General features: G+C 42.6%; 1 protein-coding gene across 1 annotated transcript in view; it reads right to left on the bottom strand.

The window, feature by feature from the left end:
• RAB10 (RAB10, member RAS oncogene family) overlaps positions 1-23,498 on the bottom strand; it is a 61,634-nt gene extending 38,136 nt beyond the window's left edge. The window contains exon 1 of the mRNA XM_054701265.1: positions 22,842-23,498. Coding sequence (XP_054557240.1) covers positions 22,842-22,968 — 127 coding nt within the window. The 5' untranslated portion in view covers positions 22,969-23,498. The remainder of the gene's footprint in view (positions 1-22,841) is intronic.
• Between the last annotated feature and the right edge of the window lie 227 nt (positions 23,499-23,725).

The raw sequence follows: 23,725 nt of genomic DNA on the forward strand, positions 1-23,725 counted from the left end.
AGTTAAACTCAGAAAAAGGGAAATGTGGGCCCAGAAGGCCAATTCCTGTAATAAAGCCAAAGATGCATAACTTCAGACCATGGAGTCTGTTCCTTAAAACCAAGTAGGATACTAAATTATCTGAAGATGATAATCCACTATAGCGAAGAGTAACAATGTACAGAGAAGATAATATAAGAATGACACATACATACCTACAATGCCCTCAAGCCAAGACTTATCAAAACTAAGCAGTTAAAAATATTTAAATGTCTTGCTAAATTAGGCATTAATTTATTTTAAGATATGCCTCAGAAAGTTTAAATTATGGGAAAACATCTGGAAATTCTGAAGAGCACTGCAATCCACCATTATTCCTAGGTGAGTTATGATTATCTGCAATTTTACTGACCCAAATACAGTGGTAGGTCCACTCATTTCAACTATGGTTTTCTTGTAGAAATTAAGACCACCTCTATTAAAGCCAACTTTGGGGGCATAAAAATACCAAAACATCTCAATGCTGTTGGGGGCGGGGCGGGGGGAAGAGGCTGTATTAAACACTAAGAATGTACTATCAGCTGAAAATTTTAAAACATATACGATTACAGAGAGGTACAAGGCAAGTCAGAAATTCTTAAATTCAAACTGCCACTAAAATGTGAGAGGTGCGCCAGGAGTCCCCTAGCCACAGCCACTCCCTCGGTACTCTGAAGAATCTGCATGAACTGACAAAATAACTAATCTGAAACAACAAAAACAAAAAACTTACCAAACAACAATAAATAAAACATACATAAAACAACTCATTCCACTGACTTCTACTCTAGGGGTATGAGAAGTCATTAAGTTTGTTTAGCTGGCTTTAATTAAGCCTTGCCCACATAGTCTGAGAAAATGACTCAGCAAGACTCAGCCCATATGTTAACTAGAGTTAAGCGATTAACACAATTAAGTTAAACATATATTTTTCTAACATGTCCAATTTACAGATAAAGAAGGAGGCTTAGAGGTTAAATAACTTGCGCAAGTTCACAAAGCAAATTAATTAGAACCCTGTCCTCTGGTTCAATCGTCTAATATATTTGGCACTAAAAGATCACTTAAAAAAAGGCAAAGGCTCTGAAGTCACATTCACGAAGGAGCCTTAATGATAATATCCAACATCTGGAATGTTCTTCCTCCTCTTCCCACTCTCCTTCCCTACCTATCTTCTGTAATAGCCCAGACACCAGCACAAATGCCAACTTCTCAGGACTGCATTCCCTGAGCCACCTCTCCATGCCTTACAATATATTAAAACCTCTTCTTTCTGACGCCACAATGTAGTTTCTATTCATAGCAATAATCTAATTTAAGAATTACTCTGGCTTGATATTCTGTTTGCCTGTTTGATGAACATGCATTACGCCCACCAAACTGCTACAAGTACGGAAATCATTAATTGTTTGCCGAAGACACTTATAATTTTTTTCAACACTATGTCCAAATTTACTATCTTGCTCAGATTTTTTTTGGTTTTTTTTTTTTTTTGAAAGGTACATTAAAGTTATTGAGAGGGTTTAGGAAATCTTAGCTTGGTCATGGTCTACTAACTTCTGCCAAGGTCTTACCAATTAGCTATGAGTAACCAAGTATCTACACAACAAATGTGCTGTGGGAACTGTAACCACTTTTGAACACGTGGTTAAATCTGAAAAGATGACCAGGCATAAACTGTCACTCTTTCCCACCTTTTACAGATGCAAAATAACTGACATTTCCCTTCCTAGCACAGCAGGCATATATCAAAGTATAGTAAAAATAAATAACAAACAGCAAGCTCCCTCTGGTCTTAAATGGTGTCTAGGCATCAACAAGATTCAAGAAGTTATCGGGCCACCAGTAAGTGGGATATAAGGGAAACATGGAAAACAATACATGTGAAATGTACATGTACCAGAGTTTACAGGGTGAGTATAGAAGTTTCTGATATAGTGATCTTATCATTTATTACAGTGTTTATCTACAATTAATCTATGTGTTCTGCAATAAACCTTTCAGACAGCAGTGCACTCAGAAAGTTTGTATTTAAAGTCAAAACACTCACCTGGAGAAACAAATTTTAAGAAGCACCAGCATTTTATTCAAAAGGCAGTAGTTTTTGTAAAATTGTTGTCTAAAGATGACAATAATAATTGGATCTCCAAAAACTGTCTTTACAGGACATTCTATTAAAGCTAACTTTTAGTTTGGATCAAATGAGTGATCTAAATTAATGTTTCATTTTTTTTCAATTCTGAATTTTCCTGTCCACTCAAAAAATGAATCAATAATTATTAAAATGTTGGCTTCATTAGCAGAAACAACTTCACAAAAAATAACTGATGCAAAACAATCAGTATTATGTTTCAAATAGCAAAACCATAACCCATTTAATGATGTGCCTTCTTTGATCCAATTCACTGAATCAAAATAAAGCTTTCAGAAATTCATTCCATAACAATGACACATCTAATATTACTATAAACGCTATCATGAATTCAGTTAAAAATATACATTCATACACATCACATAAGGTTAAAGTTTTCTTTCAGTGATGACAATACAAATGCTAGTTACGTACAGAATATGTTAAAAACAATTCTTTCCACCCAGCTAAAAACAACAAACAAAATACCTCTATACCTGGAATGACTGAAATACACATTATTCATACATACAAACTCATACAAAAAGGATATGGTTTTTCCACCAACTGAAAGAAAAGTTTAGATGTTGAAATTTAGAAATACACACAATAACTGAACTATAAAATCTGTAATGAAGCTAATGATGATGGTGTGTGTGTGTGTGTGTGTGTGTGTGTGTGCGTGTAAGTAACCAAATGTCAGCATGTGGTTTATCTGTTACATGCCATCAATTATATTTTGGAAATATAATTTAAGCCTTTAAAGAACTCCTTCATAAACCTATCTAAGCATCCTACAATAATATTGTTTATAAATGAGTCTTAGAAACTTTGGTTGCATTTTTTAAAATCAGCTGAAGTATTTACTTATTTATTTTAAGGATTTATTTATTTATGTATACAAGAGCTGGGGTACAGGCCAGAGATGGGGGCAGGGGTGAGAAGATTCACCAGAGACAGAGTGGGGAACAGAACAGACTGACTGAAACACACTGCTGAAAGGAGCAGTGGGTGAATCAGGAGAGGTCTGCTGCGCCATGTGGGTAGCTCCCTGGCCAGGGATCGAACTCATGCTGCAGTGGCTGTGAACAGCTTCATAGGTTGCATCTTAACCCCTTGCGCCACCAGGGAGGCCCCTCATTCCTTCAGTCTTTCCAAAAGGTTTTTTACTGATTAGGAAACTTCACATAAATGAATTCACAAATAAGGGGAGGAATTCTTACCCCCAGCCTGCCAATCATATCTACTCTTAACCTATTTTCAGTAAAGATAGCATCAATTAGGTAACAGCTCTACTGCCCTGCTGTGACTATGCAGATGTTTTACTCTTTGCCGACCTTCTCCCTATGGAAAGGAGCAGCCTCAGCTCTCCTCCCAACACTGCCCACCTGTGACCATGCAGGTCTCTCTTTTAACAAACCTATCCCTTCAAGGACAGCTCTTTCTGCCTGCTTGTGTCTTGTCTGTGCAAGTGTCCTTCACTCGTCTCTCCCTTTTTATAACAAACCTGTTCTTGTGGATATAGATTAGATAGATTGATTGAGAAAGATGATCAATTACTGGCTGCCCAGGTAAGAAACCTAACTAGAGCCTTGCTGTCTTTTCCCCAAAATTTAATGACATTAAATCACGTTTTTCTTCAGTATCTTATTCTCACCTTCCTAGCTCAGATCTTCATCACCTCTCTCTTAGATTCTCCCAATATTATGCAAATTTGTCTCTGTCTCAATTAGCTCCCATGTTAATAGTTTGGTAAATATCTTGCTCTTCTAATCTAAAATACCATGCTCTTTTCTACACATATCAAAATATACACACTTTTTAAACAGTTTTTTTAAAATATTTATTTATGCATATAAGAGTTGGGGTACAGGCCAGAGGTGTGGGGGGTGAGAGGATTCACCAGAGAGAGTGGGGAACAGAACAGACAGATGGACCGGAGTATACTACTGAGGGGAGCATTGGGCAAGTCAGGAGAGGTCTGCTGTGCCATGTGGGTTGCTCCTTGGCGGGGGATCGAACTCGTGCTGCAGTGGCTGCTGACAGCTTCATAGGTTGCATCTTAACCCTTGAGCCACCAAGGAGGTCCCTTTTTAAACAGTTTTTTAAAAAGCCATAACTTAAATATTAAATCACCATTCCTCTATTCAAAACTTTTGATGATACCTTAGAAAATCCAAACTCCTTAACAAAAGACTGTCTATAATCTAGACCTAATTTATATCCCGTCACACCTCCCGTCTTAGCCACTGTGTGCTACCTGCAGTCTCCAAACACACCATGTGCCAAAGACTCCATTCCTGTGCAGTTCCCTCAACATAAATGCCTCTCAACTCTCCCTACCACCTTTACTTTAAATGCTCAGTTTATTTTGTTTTAAAGATTTATTTATTTATGCATACAAGAGCTGGGGTACAGGCCAGAGATGCGGGGCGGGGGGGAGGACCCACCAGAGACAGTGGGGAGCAGAACAGCTGGACCAACCAAAATATACCACTGAGGGGAGCAGCGGGGGAGACAGGAGAGGTCTGCCTCGCCATGTGGGTTTCTCTCTGGCCAGCCAGGGATTGAACTCGTGCTGCAGAGGCTGCAGGACTGCTTCGCAGTGCAGTGCTTAACCCCCTGTGCCACCAGGGAGGCCCAAGGCTCAGTTTAAAGGACTTCAGAAGGTCCATACTTTCTATAGGACCTTTACCAGTCCCTCTCACTTAAGTTTTATATAGCTTTATTAACATTCACACATCTTATTAAGCAATTAGGTATGTGACTGGATCACTAAAAACTGTAAACCATTTTAAGGAAAACTTTCATATTTGTCCTTTCATTTGTTTAAAAAAATGATTTATTTATTTATGCATACAAGAACCGGGGTACAGGCCAGAGGTGCGGGGGCACGGGGCAGGGACAGGATTCACCAGAGACAGAGTGAGAAACAGAACTGGCAGATCTACTGAAATACACTGCTGAGGGGAGCAGCAGGCGAGTCAGGAGAGATCTGCCGTACCATGTGGGTAGCTCCCTGGCTGGGGATCAAACTCATGCTGCAGTGTCTTCAAATAGCTTCATAGGTTATGTCTTCACCCCCTGCACCACCAGGGAGGCTCTGTCGTTTCATTTTTATATAGATATCATGTCCCATATACACAACGTATGCCTATTAAGTGCTTACTGAATAAACCAAAATCCTTTGCTGCCACTGGTCAAAAAGGCTTATTTTTTACAATTCAGGTTTCAGTGAGTGATTCTAAAAAAAATTACAAAATATGGGGCCTCCCTGGTGGTGCAAGCAGTTGAGCACCGCACTGTGAAGTTGTCCGCAGCCTCTGCAGCGGGTTCAATCCCGGCCGACCCAGTAGAAACCCACATGGCGCAGCAGACCTCTCCTGTCTCGCCCACTGCTCCCATCAGCAGTGTGTTCTGTCAGTCTGCCTGTTCTGTTCCTCACTCTGTCTCTGGTGAATCCTCTCACCCTCCTGAACATCTATCTGGCCTGTACCCTGGTTCTTGCATAAATAAATCTTTAAAAAATTACAAAATATGTACCTCAACAATTTTCCTTTCTATTGTCAACAATTTTCTTTCTCTAATAAACTATCAAAAGAGGTGGGATAACTCATCAATAAAGTGTCCAAATCACCTCTTTTTCTAATGGGGAGTTTTTAACTTAAAAGTCTGCTGTAGGGGCCTCCCTGGTAGCCTAGGGGTTAAGGATCAGTGCTATCACCATTACAACCTGAGTGCCTGAGTTCGATCCCCTGCCAGGGATCTAGCCCACATATGGAACAGCAGACTTCTCACGTCTCACCCGCTGGTCCCCTTAGCCGTGTATTTCAGTAAATCCACCTGTTCTGCTCCCCACTTAGTTTCTGGTGAATCCTCTCAACCCCCACACCTCTGGCCTACACCCCAGTTCTTCTACGTTAAAAAACTTCTTTCCTGGGCCTCCCTGGTGGCGCAGCGGTTGAGCGCTGGATTGCGAAGCTGCCCGCAGCCTCTGCAGCGCCGGTTCAATCCCCGGCTGCTCCCTGGTCACTGGAGGAGGGTCCTGCATGGCGCACAGACCTCTCCTGCTGCCCGCTGCTCCCCTCAGCAGTGTACTTCAGTCTGCCTGCTCTGCTCCCTGCTCTGGCTCTGGTGAATTCTCTCACCCTCCTGCGCTTCTGACTGTACCCAGTGCTTGTATAAATAAATAAAAATAAATCTTTAAAAAAAAAAGTTCTTTCCTTCTCTTTCTCCCTCCATATTAGAGAATTCACAGCATTCACCTGTAACTGACAAATGCTGAATCCAAACAAACTTCTTCAAATTCTCACCAATTAGAAAGATTTTGCAAAATACTGGCATGGAGGTGGGGGGAGCCTCCCCAGTAGAGCAGGGGTTAAAATCTCAGCGCTATCAAGCTATTGCCAGCCACTGCAGCATGAGTTCATTGGATCCTGATCCCCAGCCTAGGAGCTGACTCACATGGTGCAGCACACCTCTTGTATGCATAAATCTTGTATGGGGGCACAGGCCAGAGGTGCAGGGGGGAGTGGTGGTGAGAGGATTCACCAGAGACAGAGTGGGGAACAGAACAGGCCCATTGGCAAAATACACCACTGAGGGGAGCAGCAGGCCAGACAGGAGAGGTCTGCTGTGCCATGTGGATAGCTCCCTGGCTGGGAATCAAACTTGTGCTGCAGTGGCTGCAGATAGCTTCATAGTGCTGCAACTTAACCCCTTGCACCACCAGGGAGGCCACCTGCTTTCAATTCTTTGGGACATACAACTTAGAACGGGGGTTGCTGGGCCTTATGGTAGTTCTATTTTTAATTTTTTGAGTAGCTACGATAATCTTAATCTCAGACTACTCACAGTTTTTACCCCATTAAACTCTTGGAATACTTGCCATGCACTTAAGAAAAAAATCTAAAATTAAGGGTTATTTGGTATGTCCATTTCCTACACTAGAATGTAAATTCCATGTGGGAAGAACAGCACCTCACTGACATATTTCCAACATGTAGCACATATGTTGGGACTCAAAGCTCATAGTGCTGAATAAACGAATGAATTAATAAAGAAAAAATATATATATTATTCCTCTGACTTCAAGTTTGTCAGGGCTCTTAAAGAGATAATGTAGTGTTCATGATCAGTAAGTACAGGTTTCCAAACTGACTTGTAAAGCAAAGAATTAGCAATTAGTGTTTCATGCTGCAACATCAACTTTTATAAAGTACCTATTTTGTAGCAAGGAACTATACCAGATGTACACAAAACTGTGTTTGAAATGATCTGATTTGGAGATGTGCTAAGAACACAAATAACGGGCCTCCCCGGTGGCGCAGCGGTTGAGCGCTGGGTTGCGAAGCTGCCCGCGGCCTCTGCGGCACCGGTTCGATCCCCGGCTGCTCCCCGGCCACCGGAGGAGGGTCCCACATGGCGCGCAGACCTCTCCTGCCGCCCGCTGCTCCCCTCAGCAGTGTACTCCGGTCCTTCTGCCTGCTCTGCTCCCCGCTCTGGCTTTGGTGAATTCTCTCACCCTCCCGTGCTTCTGACTGTACCCAGTGCATGTATAAACAAAACAAACAAACCAGCAAACAAATAAATAAAGCATGCCTCTATAAAAAAAAAAAAAAAAAAAAAAAAGAACACAAATAACTATTTTGTTCTTTCAAATAATCAAGAATCTACAGGCACTGTTCTAAGTGTTAGAGATAAAGAAGTGAAGTGATATCCCTATATTCATGTAGATCACATTACAGAGGTGTGAGACAGTCAACTAACAAAACAAGAAAATATATGGTATATTTTTAAATGATATTAAATACGTAGGAATAAGTCCAGTAAGAGATAAGGTAGACAGAGGAGATTTCACTGATAAAATGATATTTGAGCAGACACTTGGAAGAAATCAGGAATAGCTATCAAGTACCTAACGAAAATGGTTCTCTAAAGACAGAAACATGCAAAGGTCCTGGGGCAGGCGTATGCTTGGCAAATTCAAAGAAGAGCATAGCAGCTGAAATACTAGAGACTGAATAAAGCAGTGTGAGTTAGGAATAAAAAATGAGATCAAAGAGGTATCATGAGACCAAATTACATTGACCCCTATATGTTGCAAGTGAGATGGAACATCACTGGAAGATTCTGAGCAGAAGAATGACATAACACCAATTAAATGTTAAACGAGTTGTTGAAGAGACTGTAAAGGACAAGAAAGGAAGCAGGAAGACTAATTAAAAGAACTGTCTATAATAATCCAAGGAACATGAAGACATCATCAGTCAGTATGGTAGCAGTACAGGTGATAAATGGGGAGATTCAGAAAGCAGAGCTCCAAAATAATCTGCTGATGTGAAATGTGACAAAAAGAGGTATCAAGTATAACTCCTAAGTTTTGGTGTTAATACCTTAATGAATGTCTATTATAGTCCAAGCCCCCTGCTAGCTGTCACATTATTCCATTTACTCCATTCTCAGCCCCTGTCCAAAGGGAGGGTCAGAAAAGATTTGAAAACCTGCCTGGAATCAAACAGCAAGACACATGTTAATTAATCCTTGTTCTTTTCACTATACTCTTCTCCCCTTACCACTCAGGCCACTTCTTAAATTCCTAGGGCCTCCCTGGTGGCGCAAGGGGTTAAGAAGCAACCTATGAAGCTATCCACAGCTGAGTTCAATCCCTGGCCACAGAGATAGCCACATGGCACAAAAGACCTCTCCTGACTTGCCCATTGCTCCCCTCAGCAGTGTATTTCAGTCAGTCTGCCTGTTCTCTTCCCCACTCTGACTCTGGTGAATCCTCTCACCCCCTGCACCTCTGGCCTGTACCCCAGTTCTTACATGCATAAATAAATCTTTAAAAAAAATTCCTTGAGGGATTCATATCCTAAACATTAAACATGGTTTTCCTTACCATTTTTTGGAGGTTTACTCTTCTAAATCCATATTTACTAAAGTCACTATAACTTTACTTTGATTTCTCCAATATAAATTGCACTCCTTACCACCCAGAGAAGGTAACACAAATGTCTGGACATATTTTTTTTAAAGATATATTTATTTATTTATACAAGCACTGGGTACAGTCAGAAGTGCGGGAGAGTGAGAGAATTCACCAGAGCCAGAGCAGGGTACAGAACAGGCAGACTGATGAAATACACTGCTGAGGGGAGCAGTGGGCACGGCAGGAGAGGTCTATGTGCCATGGGGGACCCTCGCTGGCAGCCAGGGATTGAATGGGCGCTGCAAAGGCTGCTGGCAGCTTCTCAGCCCAGCACTCAACCATTGCGCCACCGACTAGGCCCTGTCTGGACATATTGACCTAGATGTCCTATAAGCACATGTCCCAACTCAAAAACTAAATACCTTGTCTCTGAGACATGATCCTACTAGGATATTCCCTAAGTTAAAGGCTCCAATTCACCCAGCAAACAGCAACATTAGAAATATGTGACACAGATTTAATTGCTACCCAATCTATAAAATGAAATATTAGCTTATTGTCACATCATACAAATCCCTTCACATCTGGCACCATACAGCTTCTGAACACTTGACATTTCAGACCCAAAATGTTGATGAAGTGGGGACAGGTGAACCAAATCATGATACTGAGCATATCAAATGTAACACTATGCAAATGAGGAATGCCTGCCAAGATATATGGCGGGAAGGGAGAGGAGGGTAAAATACAACTATTTCTGTGATGTGTTTATTTCACAGTACATTCCTGGTTCTCAAATTTAAAAGCTTGTATCAAAATCACCTGGAGGACTCTGTCAAAATACAGATGACTCAGCCCTTCTCAAGGATTTTTCTGATTCAATAGATCAGATGTGAAACATGAGAACCTGCATTTTCAGCAAGTTTCCCAACACTGCTATTAAGAGATTCACACTTTGAAACCACCTCACATTTTTAAAAAATGGATCTTTTTTTTTTTAAGATTTATTTATGTATACAAGAACTGGGGTACAGGTCAGAGGCACGGGAGGGTAAGAGAATTCACCAGAGAGAGAGGAGAGCAGAACAGGCAGACAGACTGAAGACGCTGTTGAGGGAAGCAGTGGGCGAGGAAGGCTAAACACTGCCTAAAAGCAAATCATCCACTGGAGTAGATCATAGCAGTTATATGAGAAAATTTAACTGAGAAAGAGCCGAGTTGTAAAACTATTCCATGGTGCATTTCAAAATCTACAAGACATATTATCCTGCAGTATTATGCAGGTACATGACACCACTGCTTTCAGAAAGATGTGTTTTACAGAAGAGTCAAATACTAACAAAAATTTCATCATTATTTATTCTTGAAATTAAGTTAGCTACAACGCTTTCCTTAAAATGTATGTTTAAGACTACCTTCTTGGGCCTCCCCAGTGGAGTAGCAGGTAGAGCACTGCACTGTGAAGCTGTCCGCAGCCTCTGCAGCATGAGTTTGATCTCCGGCCGGCCAGGGAGATACCCACATGGTGCAGCAGACCTCTCCTTTCTCGCCCGCTGCTCCCCCGAACAGCAACTTCAGTCCATCTGCCTGCTCTGCTCCCCTCTCTCTCTGGTGAATTCTCTCACCTTCCCACGCCTCTGACCTGTACCCCAGTTCTTGTGTAAATAAATAAATCTTAAAAAAAAAAATTAAGTTAGGGCCTCCCCTGGTGGCACAGCGGTTGAGCGCTGGGCTGCGAGGCTGCCCACAGCCTCTGCAGCACCAGTTCGTTCCCCGGCCGCCAGCAAGGGTCCCACAAAAAAAAAAAAAAAAAAAAATTTAAGTTTAGGCTACCTTCTTTTTTTCTAGTCACTCATCCCCATCAACAAACAAATTCACCTAACAAAAGATGATGAGCTGCTTAAGACTATAGTTCCCTAAAAATTTCTCATCCAATTAAGTAAACTTAACTCAGTAATTTACTAAAATTCAGTAGATCAGAAAAAAGGGCTAAGTGAAGAAATAACATTTAATAACTTTATTAGAATATTTAAATATACAGAAAAATACAAACCCTATCCGACTGATGTTCCAAATGCCTACTACTCTAGAGGGAGGCATTTTAAGTGAAGAGCAACATTCACCTCCCTGAAGTCCATCTTAAAGGTCAGGTATAAGCCACTTTCACTAAGATGCTATTTATGGCTCTGACATTCACCCAGCTATGCAGAACTACTTGAATACATTTAAAATAGAGAAATTATTGCTTTAAATGTATCATTTTGTATAGAAAAATCCTAATATTTTACCCTAAAACTGATTCACATTTCAAAGGATAACCTTCTAACAATCTTAGTACATGACAACTGATTTACAGCATTTATATTTACCCATGCAGGCTCATAATTTTCAGTTTGGATTACATTCACCCTCCAGGCTTCACTTTTCCAATGCATCCCAATTTTTTAAATCTTTTGAGTGTAAGAAATAATTGTTTTATTTATAATAAATCATGTATCCAGCATCTGTAGAAAAAAAACTGTACTGTAAAAATTAAACCTAATGTTGATCTGGCCAGATTATCTTTTTTTTTTTTAAAGATTTTTATTTATTTATTTATTTATACAATCACTGGGTACAGTCAGAAGCGCGGGAGGGTGAGAGAATTCACCAGAGCCAGAGTGGGGAGCAGAGCAGGCAGAAGGACCAAAGTACACTGCTGAGGGGAGCAGCGGACGGCAGGAGAGGTCTGCGCGCCATGTGGGACCCTCCTCCGATGGCCGGGGAGCAGCCGGGGATCGAACCGGCACTGCAGAGGCTGCGGGCAGCTTCGCAACCCAGCGCTCAACCGCTGCACCACCGGGGAGGCCCTGGCCAGATTATCTTAACAGCAAAAGTATGCTTTTCAGTAGCTTTGGACTTAATAAAATGGGGTTAAAAATTAAACTCAAGAAGGTATTAAGAAAAACCAACTACCGGGTCTCCCCTGGTGGCGCAGGTGGTTGAGGGCAGCGCTGTGAGGCTGTCTGCAGCCTCTGCAGTGCTGGTTCGATCATGGCCTGCCAACGAGAATCCCACATGGTGCAGCAACAAGAATCGCCTGCTGCTCCCCTCAGCAGTGTATTTCGGTCGGTCTGCCTGTTCTGTTCCCCGCCCTGTCTCTGGTGACTCCTCTCACCGTCCTGCACATCTGGCCTGTACTCCGATTCTTGTATGCATGAATAAATAAATCTTAAAAAAAAAAAAAAAAAAAAAAGAAAAACCAACTACCATTTATGGCTTTAATTTAGGGGATCTGTTTGAGTCTGGATTGTATTCAGAGACAGAAGGACTAAGAGATTAATCCCTAGATGAGTTGTTACTAATTGGCTGTTTAAAATTCTACATATTAAAAAACAATCCTACATCCTTCTTGAGGTGTAGCAACCATACTATGTAAGATAAGAAAAGCAAACAAGGTGGAAGACTATGGACACCTTGGTGGTAGCATGGTGTACACACACATCTTAAGCAGTGTGAATCTGCATCTCTGAATCACACAAAGTTGTAACCAACTTTACCTCAATTAAAAAAAAGAAAAAAACAGAAAAATAAAGTGTTCTTCTAAAAGGCACACCGCTCACATTTCCCCAATATGAAATGCCTGAGAAGAGCAGCAAAGGTATTGAGAATCAGACTCATTCTAACTTTGGGTGCTGAGAAAGTAGTGATACTTTAGTGCGATTTTCAGAATCCCCCACTACAGCTAGTAACTGCAGAAGGACAAGCAGCAAGTTTGGACTACTCCCTGCTTCATCCCTTGTGTTCACAGAGGGTACCTGACAAACTGTACCACTGATTTTTACTTTTTAATAAACAGCAAATGCCAAGATTTACAGCTTAAGTTACTACCTTATATTTTTAAATGACAAGTTCCTCTGAAATATACCTTTAATCTATTCTGAATCAGACACTACCACATCATACACAAAATTCTCCTAGTGAAATCAAAGTTTTTTTTTCCCGCATTTTAAAAGAACAGGCTTATTAAGACTGAGATAGATACTGGGGACCTCCCTGGTGGCACAGGGGTTAGTGACACAGTGCTATCAAGTTATCACCACCCACTGCAACATGAGTTCCATCCCCAGCCAGAGAGCTAATCCACAAGGTGCAGCAGACCTCTCCTGTCTTGCCCGCTGCTCCCCTCAGCAGTATATTTCAGTTAATCCACCTGTTCTGCTCCCCATTTTGTCTCTGGTGAATCCTCTCTCTCCCCACACCTCTGTCCTGCACCCCGGTTCTTATATGCATAAATAAACCTTAAAAAAAAAAAAAAAGACTGAGATACCTTATTCAATGCCAAGTGCTGTAATACATGGAGCCCACTGCAATCCTCTGACAGACTATGAACTTGCTGAATCATTTGTTGTTCAGTATCCTATAAAACAGTATACATCAAGTGCCTACAACTGAAATTTAAGGCTATAGTCATACTTTTTTCAAAAAGCAAAAATACTTTTTCCCCTCAAGTAAATCACCCAAGAACAATGCATTTAAATTAAAGCCATTTCCTTTAAATGACACTGTTCCTTGTAGTAGTGAAACTGATTCCATACCATAGTCATCTATCCTAAATTTTAGAAAAAAAGTATTTTGGGGCCTCCCTGGTGGCGCAAGGGGTTAAGCACCACACTATGAAGCAATCCGCAGCCTCTGCAGCACGAGCTCCATCCCCAGCCGGCTCCACAGGCCGGGGAGCAACCTACATGGCACAGCAGACCTCTCCTGCTCTCTCTTGCCTGCTGCTCCCCGCCCTCAGCAGTGTATTTCAGTCAGTCTGCCTGTTCTGTTCCCCACTCTATCTCTGGTGGATCCTCTCACCCCCCACCCATCTCTGGCCTGTACCCCAGCTCTTGTATGCATAAATCAATAATCTTTTTTAAAAAAAAGAAAAAAGAAATATTTTGAGGATAGACTAAGTATTTACAAAAACAGTAACAAAGTTATCACTCACCTCTAACTCTACTGAATGTTGAGTTAAAAAGTAGAGTCAAAAATTACTCCAAATTTAAGGTAAGACAGTGGAGAAAAATCTTTCTGAAAGTTCAAGACAAAAGGCAAACAAGAAATACAAATAAATTGTATCTTCACTTCGATGTATAGACATTGCAACTCTAACCCAACAAAAGAAAAAGACCCTTAGGACCTCAGGGTCAATTCTAGAAGATACCAAAGACCAAGACAACTCATGTCCCAGAACCCTGGAGTTTAGCAAAGGAGATTATCAAATGCTAGGCAGAAAGCGAGGGCCTGTACAGAGGTTCATATAAGGACACTCAAGGACCTAGCCTCCATCTCTGTATTACAGATAGTACTCTTCAAGACCTCAAGCAGTCTCAAGATTTATTCTCCAGGGCCTCCCCCGCTGCACAAGGGGTTAAGATGCAACCTATGAAGCTCTCCGCACCCACCGCAGCATGAGTTCGATCCCCAGCCAAGGAGGTGAACCACATGACGCAGCAGACCTCTCCTGACTCACCTGCTGCTCCCCTCAGCAGTGTATTTCAGTCAGTCTGCCTGTTCTGTTCCCCACTCTGTCTCTGGTGAATCCACTGGCCACTACCCCCACCTCTGGCCCGTGCCCTAATTCTTGTATGCATAAATAAATCTTAAAAAAAAAAAGTAAAGAAAGAAAGAAAAGCTAGACGATAAAGTTAGAGAAATCTCCCAGAAAGTAGAATGAATTGACAAATTTGGAAAATAGAAAATTACACAATCACCTCAGGAGATCCAAAGCCCAATTAAAACAGAAAATAAAGGGAAGAAAATAAGGGGGGGAGGAGAAGCCAGGGGCCAGGTAGGAACACAAGAGTTTCAAGAAGTGAAAGACCTGAGAGGCCCACCAAGCATCGAGAAACAATGCATTTATTTACTAAGAAAAGAAAGGAGTCCTCCTTGGTGGCACAGGGCTCAAAATCTCTGCGCTATCAAGCTATCGCCAGCCACTGCAGCTCTGAGTTCGATCCCCAGCCAGGGAGCTGACTGAACCACATGGCGCAGCAGACCTCTCCTGTCTAGTCTGCTGCTCCCCTCAGCAGTGTGTTTCACTAGATCTGCCTGATCTGCTCCTCACTCTGTCTCTGGTGATTCCTCTCACCCCTGCATCTCTGGCTTACACCCCAGTTCCTGTATGCATAAATAAATAAATCTTTAAAAAAAAAGGGGGGGTAAGAATAGTCAAGACAACACAATCCACTAAAGGTCAATACTGAGAAACTTGGAATTCAAAAATCTTTAAAACCTGAAAGGCTCCAGAGACAAACTACAGGCCACAAATAATAAACAAAGAATCAGAATTGTATTGGACTTGCCAACAAAATCAGAAGCTAGTAAACAATAGGGTAATACTATCAAAATTCTAAACATAAATTGTTCTCTTTTTTTTGAAGATTTATTTATTTATGCATACAAGATCTGGGGTACAGGTCAGAGGTGTGGGGGGTGACAGGATCACCAGAGACAGAGTGGGGAGCATATTAATATAACCACTGGAGGGCCTCCCTGGTGGCGCAACGGTTGAGCGCTGGGTTGCGAAGCTGCCGGCGACCTCTGCAGCACCGGTTCGATCCCCGGCTGTTCCCCGGCCACCAGAGGAGGGTCCCGCATGGCGCGCAGACCTCTCCTGCCGCCCGCTGCTCCCCTCAGCAGTGTACTTCGGTCCTTCTGCCTGCTCTGCTCCCTTCTCTGGCTCTGGTGAATTCTCTCACCCTCCTGCGCTTCTGGCTGTACCCAGCGCATGTGTAAACAAAACAAACAAACAAACAAATAAATTAAAAAAAGCATGCCTCTATTAAAAAAATATATATATATAACCACTGGATATCAATTTAACAAGAGATTGGGACAGAGGGATGAAATTATGAAAGATTAAATTTCTTACCTAATTTTAAATTAATAACTCAGTAGAATGGCTGTATAAGCAAAAACACAGAGATATATAACAAAAAAACTAGCAGATACCTCTAAAGAACAGGGCTAGGAATGGGGAGGGGATATAGTTTTTAAACTTTTTTTTTAAACTTTTTTTTTTTTTTAATAGAGGCATGTTTTATTTATTTATTTATTTGTTTTGTTTGTTTTATTTATACAAGCACTGGGTACAGTCAGAAGCGCGGGAGGGTGAGAGAACTCACCAGAGCCAGAGCGGGGAGCAGAGCAGGTGGAAGGACCGAAGTACACTGCTGAGGGGAGCAGCAGGCGGCAGGAGAGGTCTGCGCGCCATGTGGGACCCTCCTCCAGTGGCCAGGAGCAGCCGGGGATTGAACCGGCGCCGCAGAGGCCGCGGGCAGCTTCGCAACCCAGCGCTCAACCGCTGCGCCACCGGGGAGGCCCGGGATATAGTTTTTAAAGCAGTATTTTAAGTATCTGTATATACACTGAATTTAATTTGAAAAACCTTTCAGAAAGCACAGCATAAATTATAATAAAACAACCAAGTCAACTTTTACTCCAATAGGATTATAATCTCTGAAAAGTTCACAAAATTCACATCACCTGACTGATTGATTGAGATTTAAATTCTGAACATTTTTTTTAAAGATTGATTGATTGATTGATTGATTGATCGATTTATACATACAAGCACTGGGTACAGTCAGAAGCGCGGGAGGGCGAGAGAATTCACCAGAGCCAGAGCGGGGAGCAGAGCAGGCAGAAGGACCGAAGTACACTGCTGAGGGGAGCAGCGGGCGGCAGGAGAGGTCTGCGCGCCATGTGGGACCCTCCTCTAGTGGCCGGGGAGCAGCCGGGGATCAAACCGGCACTGCAGAGGCTGCGGGCAGCTTCGCAACCCAGTGCTCAACCGCTGCGCCACTGGGGAGGCCCTAAATTCTGAACATTTGATTAACTGGAACAACCAGATACAAATTCTACAGGCAAAAAACCGAAAAAACAAAAAAACAAGACAGCATAACCTAAACATGTATGCTGCTTACAAAAATTAACCCCATGTCTAAAAATTTTTTAAAAGATGGTTGAGAAAATTCTTATAGACCAAAAGTATGATCCAAAAAAGGATAATTTAACAAACATCATCAAAATTAAAATTTTCTGCTCTGTGCAAGCCCATGAAAAGGAGAAAAAGCAAGCTATAGACCAGGAGAAAACATGCAAACCACATATCCACCAAAGAACTAGTACCTAAAATATATAAAGAACTCTCAAAACTGAACAGTAAAAATCTAATTAGAAAATAAGCAACTGATGTGAATAGGAATTTCAACAGTGGACTTACCAATAGCAAATAAGCACATAAAAAGATTTTTCAACACCTCTGGTAATCAGGAAAATGCAAATTAAAACCATGAAATTAAACACTTATCAAAAGAGCTAAAATACAAAATAGTTACCACCACCAAAGGCTGATGATGACAAAAAGAAATCGGATCATTCACACACTGACAGAAATATAAAATAGTACAGAGATTCTGTTAACAGTTGGATAGTTTGTTATAAAACTAAACATACAATTATATGATCTGGCAATTAATCTACTGGGCATTTATCCCAAGGAAATGAAAACTTACAATTAAACAAAAACCTGTTCACATATATTCACAGTAGCTTTATTTATAACTGTCAAAAACTACAATCAACCCAGATGTTCCTCAGTAAACGGTTAAAATGTAATGAACACAGAGCAGGGGACGCCACATAACAATATTTTTTTAAGATTTATTTATTTATACATGCACTGGGTACAGTCAGAAGCACAGGAGGGTGAGAGAATTCACCAGAGCCAGAGCAGGGAGCAGAGCAGGCAGAAGGACCGAAGCACACTGCTGAGGGGAGCAGCAGGTGGCAGGAGAGGTCTGCGCGCCATGTGGGACCCTCCTCCGGTGGCTGGGGAGCAGTCAGGGATCGAACCCGCGCTGCAGAGGCTGCAGGCAGCTTCGCAACCCAGCGTTCAACCGCTGCGCCATCCGGGAGGCCCACCACATAACAATAAAAAAGGAAGCACTGATGCAGCCAACTTGGACCACTCTCCTGGGAACTGTACTAAGTGGATTACAGAAAATTTCAAAAAGTTACATGCTGTAAGATTTCATGTGCACAACATTTGTGAAAAGACAAAATATTATAAATGAAGGGCAGGTTTTTAGAGAGAAATGTGCAAAGTGGTATTCCTATGGGGTAGTAGCTAAAAATAAATGAGATCTTTGTCCCTTGGATCTGATACAGTATCTTGACTGAGTGGTGGCTACATAAGCCTATACAAATGACAAACCTGTAGAGATTTTAACACACATGCGTGTGTGCAAACGCATGCATGCATGCATACACACACGTACAAGTCAAAACTGAAGAAATTTGGTTAAGATTTTTGTACTGAACCAAATGCTGGTATCCTGGTGGTATTATACTAGTTTCACAAAATGTCACCACTAAGAGAAACTGGACTAAGTGTACAAGGAATCCCTCCAGATTATCTTTTACAATTGCGTATGAGTCTACAATTGCCTGAATACAAATTTCAATTTTAAGAATTCTGCATACAGTGGTGGGTGTGGTGAGAAAATGTATTCCTGGAACCTATACAGTGTTGTAAACTAATGTTACCTCGTCAAAAAAAAAAAAAAAGTCTGCATAAGCATTGCTATTGATATGAAGGAAACAATCAACACTGCCCTCTGTTCTAATTTTGATACATTGTTGTACTCTGTGGCTCTCCAGAATAATAGCTTTCCCTTTTTCCAATGCTTTACAACCTTGGATGCTCTGTTTTTGGGTCACACTGGAAACAAGTGTTCCATCAACAGTTGCTATTTTCCTCAACACCATACTGTCACTACTTCACCTTACCAGTCTGTTTATTGATTTTAAAGTTTGCTGTAAGGTTTCATGATTCTAACATTCCAAGGAGTTCTATCTTAGAAACATACAACAAAAAGACAAGCCTGCCTTCACTATCTGAAAGCACAGAGCAGTGATATTACACATGGGAAAGCACCATAAAGGATCCTCTTGACCCAGTGACCACACACTGAGGGGCAGTCTGTGATCACATGCTTTTAGAGAGCTGTGTCAAGCGCTGAACAGGTTTGTCTACTGGGTTTTGTTTGCTGAGGGGAAAAAGGGGGTAAGGTTGTAGTAAAATATACATAAAACTGTCCATTTAAACCATTTTTCTTATCAATGGGGAAAAACAACAAAATTTACTATCTTAATCATTTTTGGCTAAGGATATTTACAATGTTGCTTAAGAGATCTCCAAAATTTCTTCTCGCAAAACTGATAATATATCCATTAAACAACTCCCCAAACAACTACCCCCACCCACCACCACCACCGTTCCCATCCCTGGGGATCTATCACTCTCTACCATTCATTGTACTTTCTGTTTCTATGAATTTGGTAACACATATAAGTTGAATCATAAAGAATTTTTTGTGCATTTTAGCCATTTTTAAGTGTATAATTCAGTGGCATTAAATACTCATTGTCATGCAACCCTGACCACTCTCTATTCCACAATTCACTGTCCAACATAGTAGGCACTAGACACATCCGACTATAGAGTACTTTAAATGTGTCTAAATTTATTTTTATTTTTTAAAAAGATTTCTTTTTATTTACTTATGCATATAAGAACTGGGGTGTAGGCCAGAGGTGCGGGGGTAGTGGTGGTGGTGAGAAGATTCACCAAAGTGGGGAACAGAACAGGCGGACTGACATGAAATACACTGTTGAGGGGAGTAGCAGCCGAGAAGGGAGAGGCCTGTTTCGCCCGGTGGGTTAGCTCCCTGGCTGGGATTGAACTCAGGTCCCAGCGCTGAGACTTTAACCCCTGAACCGGCAGGGAGGCCCAAATGTATCTAAATTTAAATGAGCTAATACATGCATGAGAAAAAGAGAATACAAAAATTTTCAATAAATCTTTTTTTAAATTTTTTAATTTTGATTACATAGTAACACTTTGGATATTAGCTAAAATAATATTAAATTCTTTATTTTACTTTTTATGTGACTCACATACTTCTTTTTTTTTTCTTTTTTTTTTAATGATTTTTTTATTCATGCATTCAAGAACTGGGGTACAGGTCAGAGGTGTGGGGGAGGGGGATGATGAGAGGATACCAGAGACAGAGTGGAGAATAGAACAGGCAGAATGACTGAAATACACCGCTGAGGGGAGCAGTGGGTGAGTCAGGAGAAGTCTGCTGTGCCATGCAGGTCAGCATCCCAGTCGGGAATTGAACTCATGCTGCAGTGGCTGTGGATCGCCTCACAGGTTGTGTCCTAACCCCTTGTGCCACCAGGGAGGTCCCTCACATACTTCTTTATTGACAGCAGTGGTTTAAGACAACAATACACTTCTAAACCTGCACACAGAAAATTAATACATGCAAGGTGCTGGAGCTGTACTAGGGATTTTATACATACTAATTTTTCAGCTAACATTGTTCAACATACTAAATATTAAAATATCAAACATGTGTATCAAAATAGGAAAGTTTCAGAAACGAAAGCAGAGCACTAACAAATATCGGAGTGATCACTGTGTGCAGGGCATCCAATCCATAAAGTAACTTGCTCTGCCACACTTCAACAGCAGAAGGGTCACACAGTCTATATATAGCTAACTAGCACTGTGCTCCTACAGTGCGCCTGGCACCATGTTAAGGCTTTACTCTCACAGGCCCATAAAATCCTCACAACTACCCTATGTGGCTGGTACTATTAACACTATTTAAAGACAAAACTGAAGTGAACAGAGGTTAAGTGACTTGCCAAAGTACCACAACTAGCAAACAGTGGAACTTGGACTCCAAGCCAGCAGGCTTGATTCTAAACCACAATACACTGTCCCAATCAAAGGTACCGACCATGCCAGTATCTTACAGGACTGGGTTGTAGTTGTGGGTGTGTACCCATTACAAAAAGATAGCAATAGATTGGCATTATTAGTGCTTTGTTTCCTATTCTCCACCCCATTTTTCTCAAAGGTAGGTTAAAGTTAACCACAAGAATAAATCCCGGATATTACTACAGGTTCATTGTAAACTTCCTTTTCTACAAAGGCACCATCCCGCTCCTCTGCCCTAAATCCTGTTTGTCTCTTAGGCTTCATGTTAGACTTCATCTCCAGGCAAGCCTACTCCACTTTCCATCGTTTGAGCTAGGAACACCTCCTCCCGACGCATCCCCTGATGCTGGCACTTTCTATGCTCTAAGGTGATTGTCCTCACTGGATTTCTCTTGAAGGGGTATCTAGTGTGTTCACCCTTTATTCCCCAGTGCCTAAAACTGTGCCTACTTCAGGCGCTCAGTATATATTTGCTGAACTATCTAATCTCTTGACCTACCCAGCTACGCTAAGAGTGGAATATTGAAAGTAAACTTAGTGGTAGGAAGTGCTAAGCCACAGGCAGAGAACAAGTTCTAGGTTTCACGAAATTTATCAAGTGAGGAGAATAGAATGATATCCAGGGAAATTATTACAATAACAATGTAGTAATTATGACAGTAACTCTCCAAAAAGGGAATAAAATCAAAATCTATTTAAAATGATCCCTCAAAATAAAATGATCACTCATCTAAGTTAATTTCAGTACAATTTGTTTTATGAGAAAATGCTGAAAAATATTTGTCATAAGAAATCTAAATCAACAATTTCAGTAATGCTCTAAATTGCTTGAAAACTGCTTATTTTCAACAACTCCCAGAGTTCAAAAACTGCAGATGCTTTTTTAAATCATCTCAATATAAAATTAGTTACACATTAAAATGGGTTTCACTGCACTGCCTCAATGGCCAGTGCTGGGTTGCAAGTGACAGGTAACCAAGTGTCCTTTAATATATTCACTTACTGGTTGTAGAAGATAAAAATGAGCTTCACACACAATTCACTGATCACAATTAGTATTAACACCATTAAAATATCTGATCAAAAGGGACTTTCCAAGGGCCTTCCCTTTCCCAAAGGGGAATCCAATTAAAAAAGGTCAACCTTTAGCACTTACTTTCTATACTAAGTAATTCTGAAACATGAGGTGAAGATACATTAAAAATCCTCGGGCTACATGACTGGCAAAATACTTGGCTGTAAATTCTAGCACAAAGTAAAACAGAAGGGATCACTTCACAATCTCTAGGATTTGAAGGCAGACACTGATTATCTCCCTTAGATTACAGCTTCTGTTGATGTCTTGGGAAAAGCACTGTAGGGAAGCAGGCCTTTGAGTCCCACCCCAAGCACGGAGAGCCTCCGATTGTTTGACACATCAATGGATTAGTCAACGCGGGGCAACTCACTTTTCCCCTCTAATTTGCTGTAATTATTCCTCACCCAAGCCCTCAAGTTCACCCTAAGTTATGACCATATGGGATCCTCTTCTTGCTCTCAAGTATAAATTCAGGCCTTTACTAAATGGCCACTGCGGCTTCAATCCCAAACACTAAAACAAATCCTTTACAAATATCATACATCTAATAACGCCACACAAACAGGGAAAAAGCCCAGTGTGGTCCCTTAAAAAAGATCCTGGAACGTGGTTAAGCTGCATATTTTGTAACAGCAGGCACAGAGGAGTAGGAGACTCGAAAGCGAAAGACCGGACGGAAAGCATGGGAAGACCCCGCCCCAGCAAGCTCGATGCCGATTCAAACAGAAACCTGGGTCTGTCGCTTGCAACGGGAATTACAGAAACAAAGGCGTATATTAGGGAAAGCAAGATGTCTGGAGTAAAAGGAACGGTCTGCAGCTGCAGGGCTCGTGCACCGCCCTCCCACGGGTCTTACCTATGGTGGAAATAAAGGTGGTATTGAAGGCATCATCCGAAAATCGAAAAAGGACGCAGGTCTTCCCCACTCCCGAGTCCCCGATCAGGAGCAGCTTGAAAAGCAGGTCGTACGTCTTCTTCGCCATTGGGAGGAGCGGCTCCGGCTCTCGCCGCCGGCGGCCCCAAGGGATCGGTCCCTCTCACGACGGCCAACTCCTCACCCGGGCGTTCTCAGGCCGGAGGACCGGGCAGCGTGGGAAAAGGGAGGGCTCGAGAGGGCGCGGGCGACCTACGAACGGCCTCGTCTAGGAAGCCCCGACGGCGGCGGCGCCCGGTGCCTCCGAGGGTGGCGACGGCGGCTCCGCAGCCTCTCCCAGCCGCTCCGCCCGGTTCCGGGGAGTCGGTCGGGACAAAATGGCCTCCCCTCCCCCTTCAGGGCTGCTCGGCCGGGACGCTCCCACGGGCGAGCGAGGAGGCTCTGCCGTCGAGGGAGCGCGGCGGGCGTGAGGACAGCGTCTCTCCCGAGCAGAAACCCCGCGCGAGGACGCGGCGAAGGCAGCGAAAGAGACCCCGGGGCCGCCGAGCCCAGTCACATAGCCACAGGAAGTCGCGGCGCCCCGGCCCGAGCCACCTTTTCCCCGTGCCCTCTCACGCCGGCGTGCGCGCGGCCTGCGACGCACGCAAGCACGTACGCCCGCCTCCCGCGCGCCCTGCCCTGCGGCCCGCCTCTGCGCACGCGCGCCGGGGGGCGTCGGGGCGGGCGCGGGCGGGGAGCGGGGCTCTGGGCCTCCGAGCCTCTCTCTCAGGCGGGCGGAGCCGGGAGAGGGGCGGGCCGAGGGAGGGCGAGGCGGCGGGCGCGCTCCCTGTGGCCGCCTGATAGGGTGCGCGGCCTTACGAGCACGC

This window comes from Talpa occidentalis, unplaced genomic scaffold (genome assembly GCF_014898055.3).
Source record: "Talpa occidentalis isolate TD23 unplaced genomic scaffold, MPIMG_talOcc4v2.1 talOcc4.5, whole genome shotgun sequence".
Classification (NCBI taxonomy): domain Eukaryota; kingdom Metazoa; phylum Chordata; class Mammalia; order Eulipotyphla; family Talpidae; genus Talpa; species Talpa occidentalis.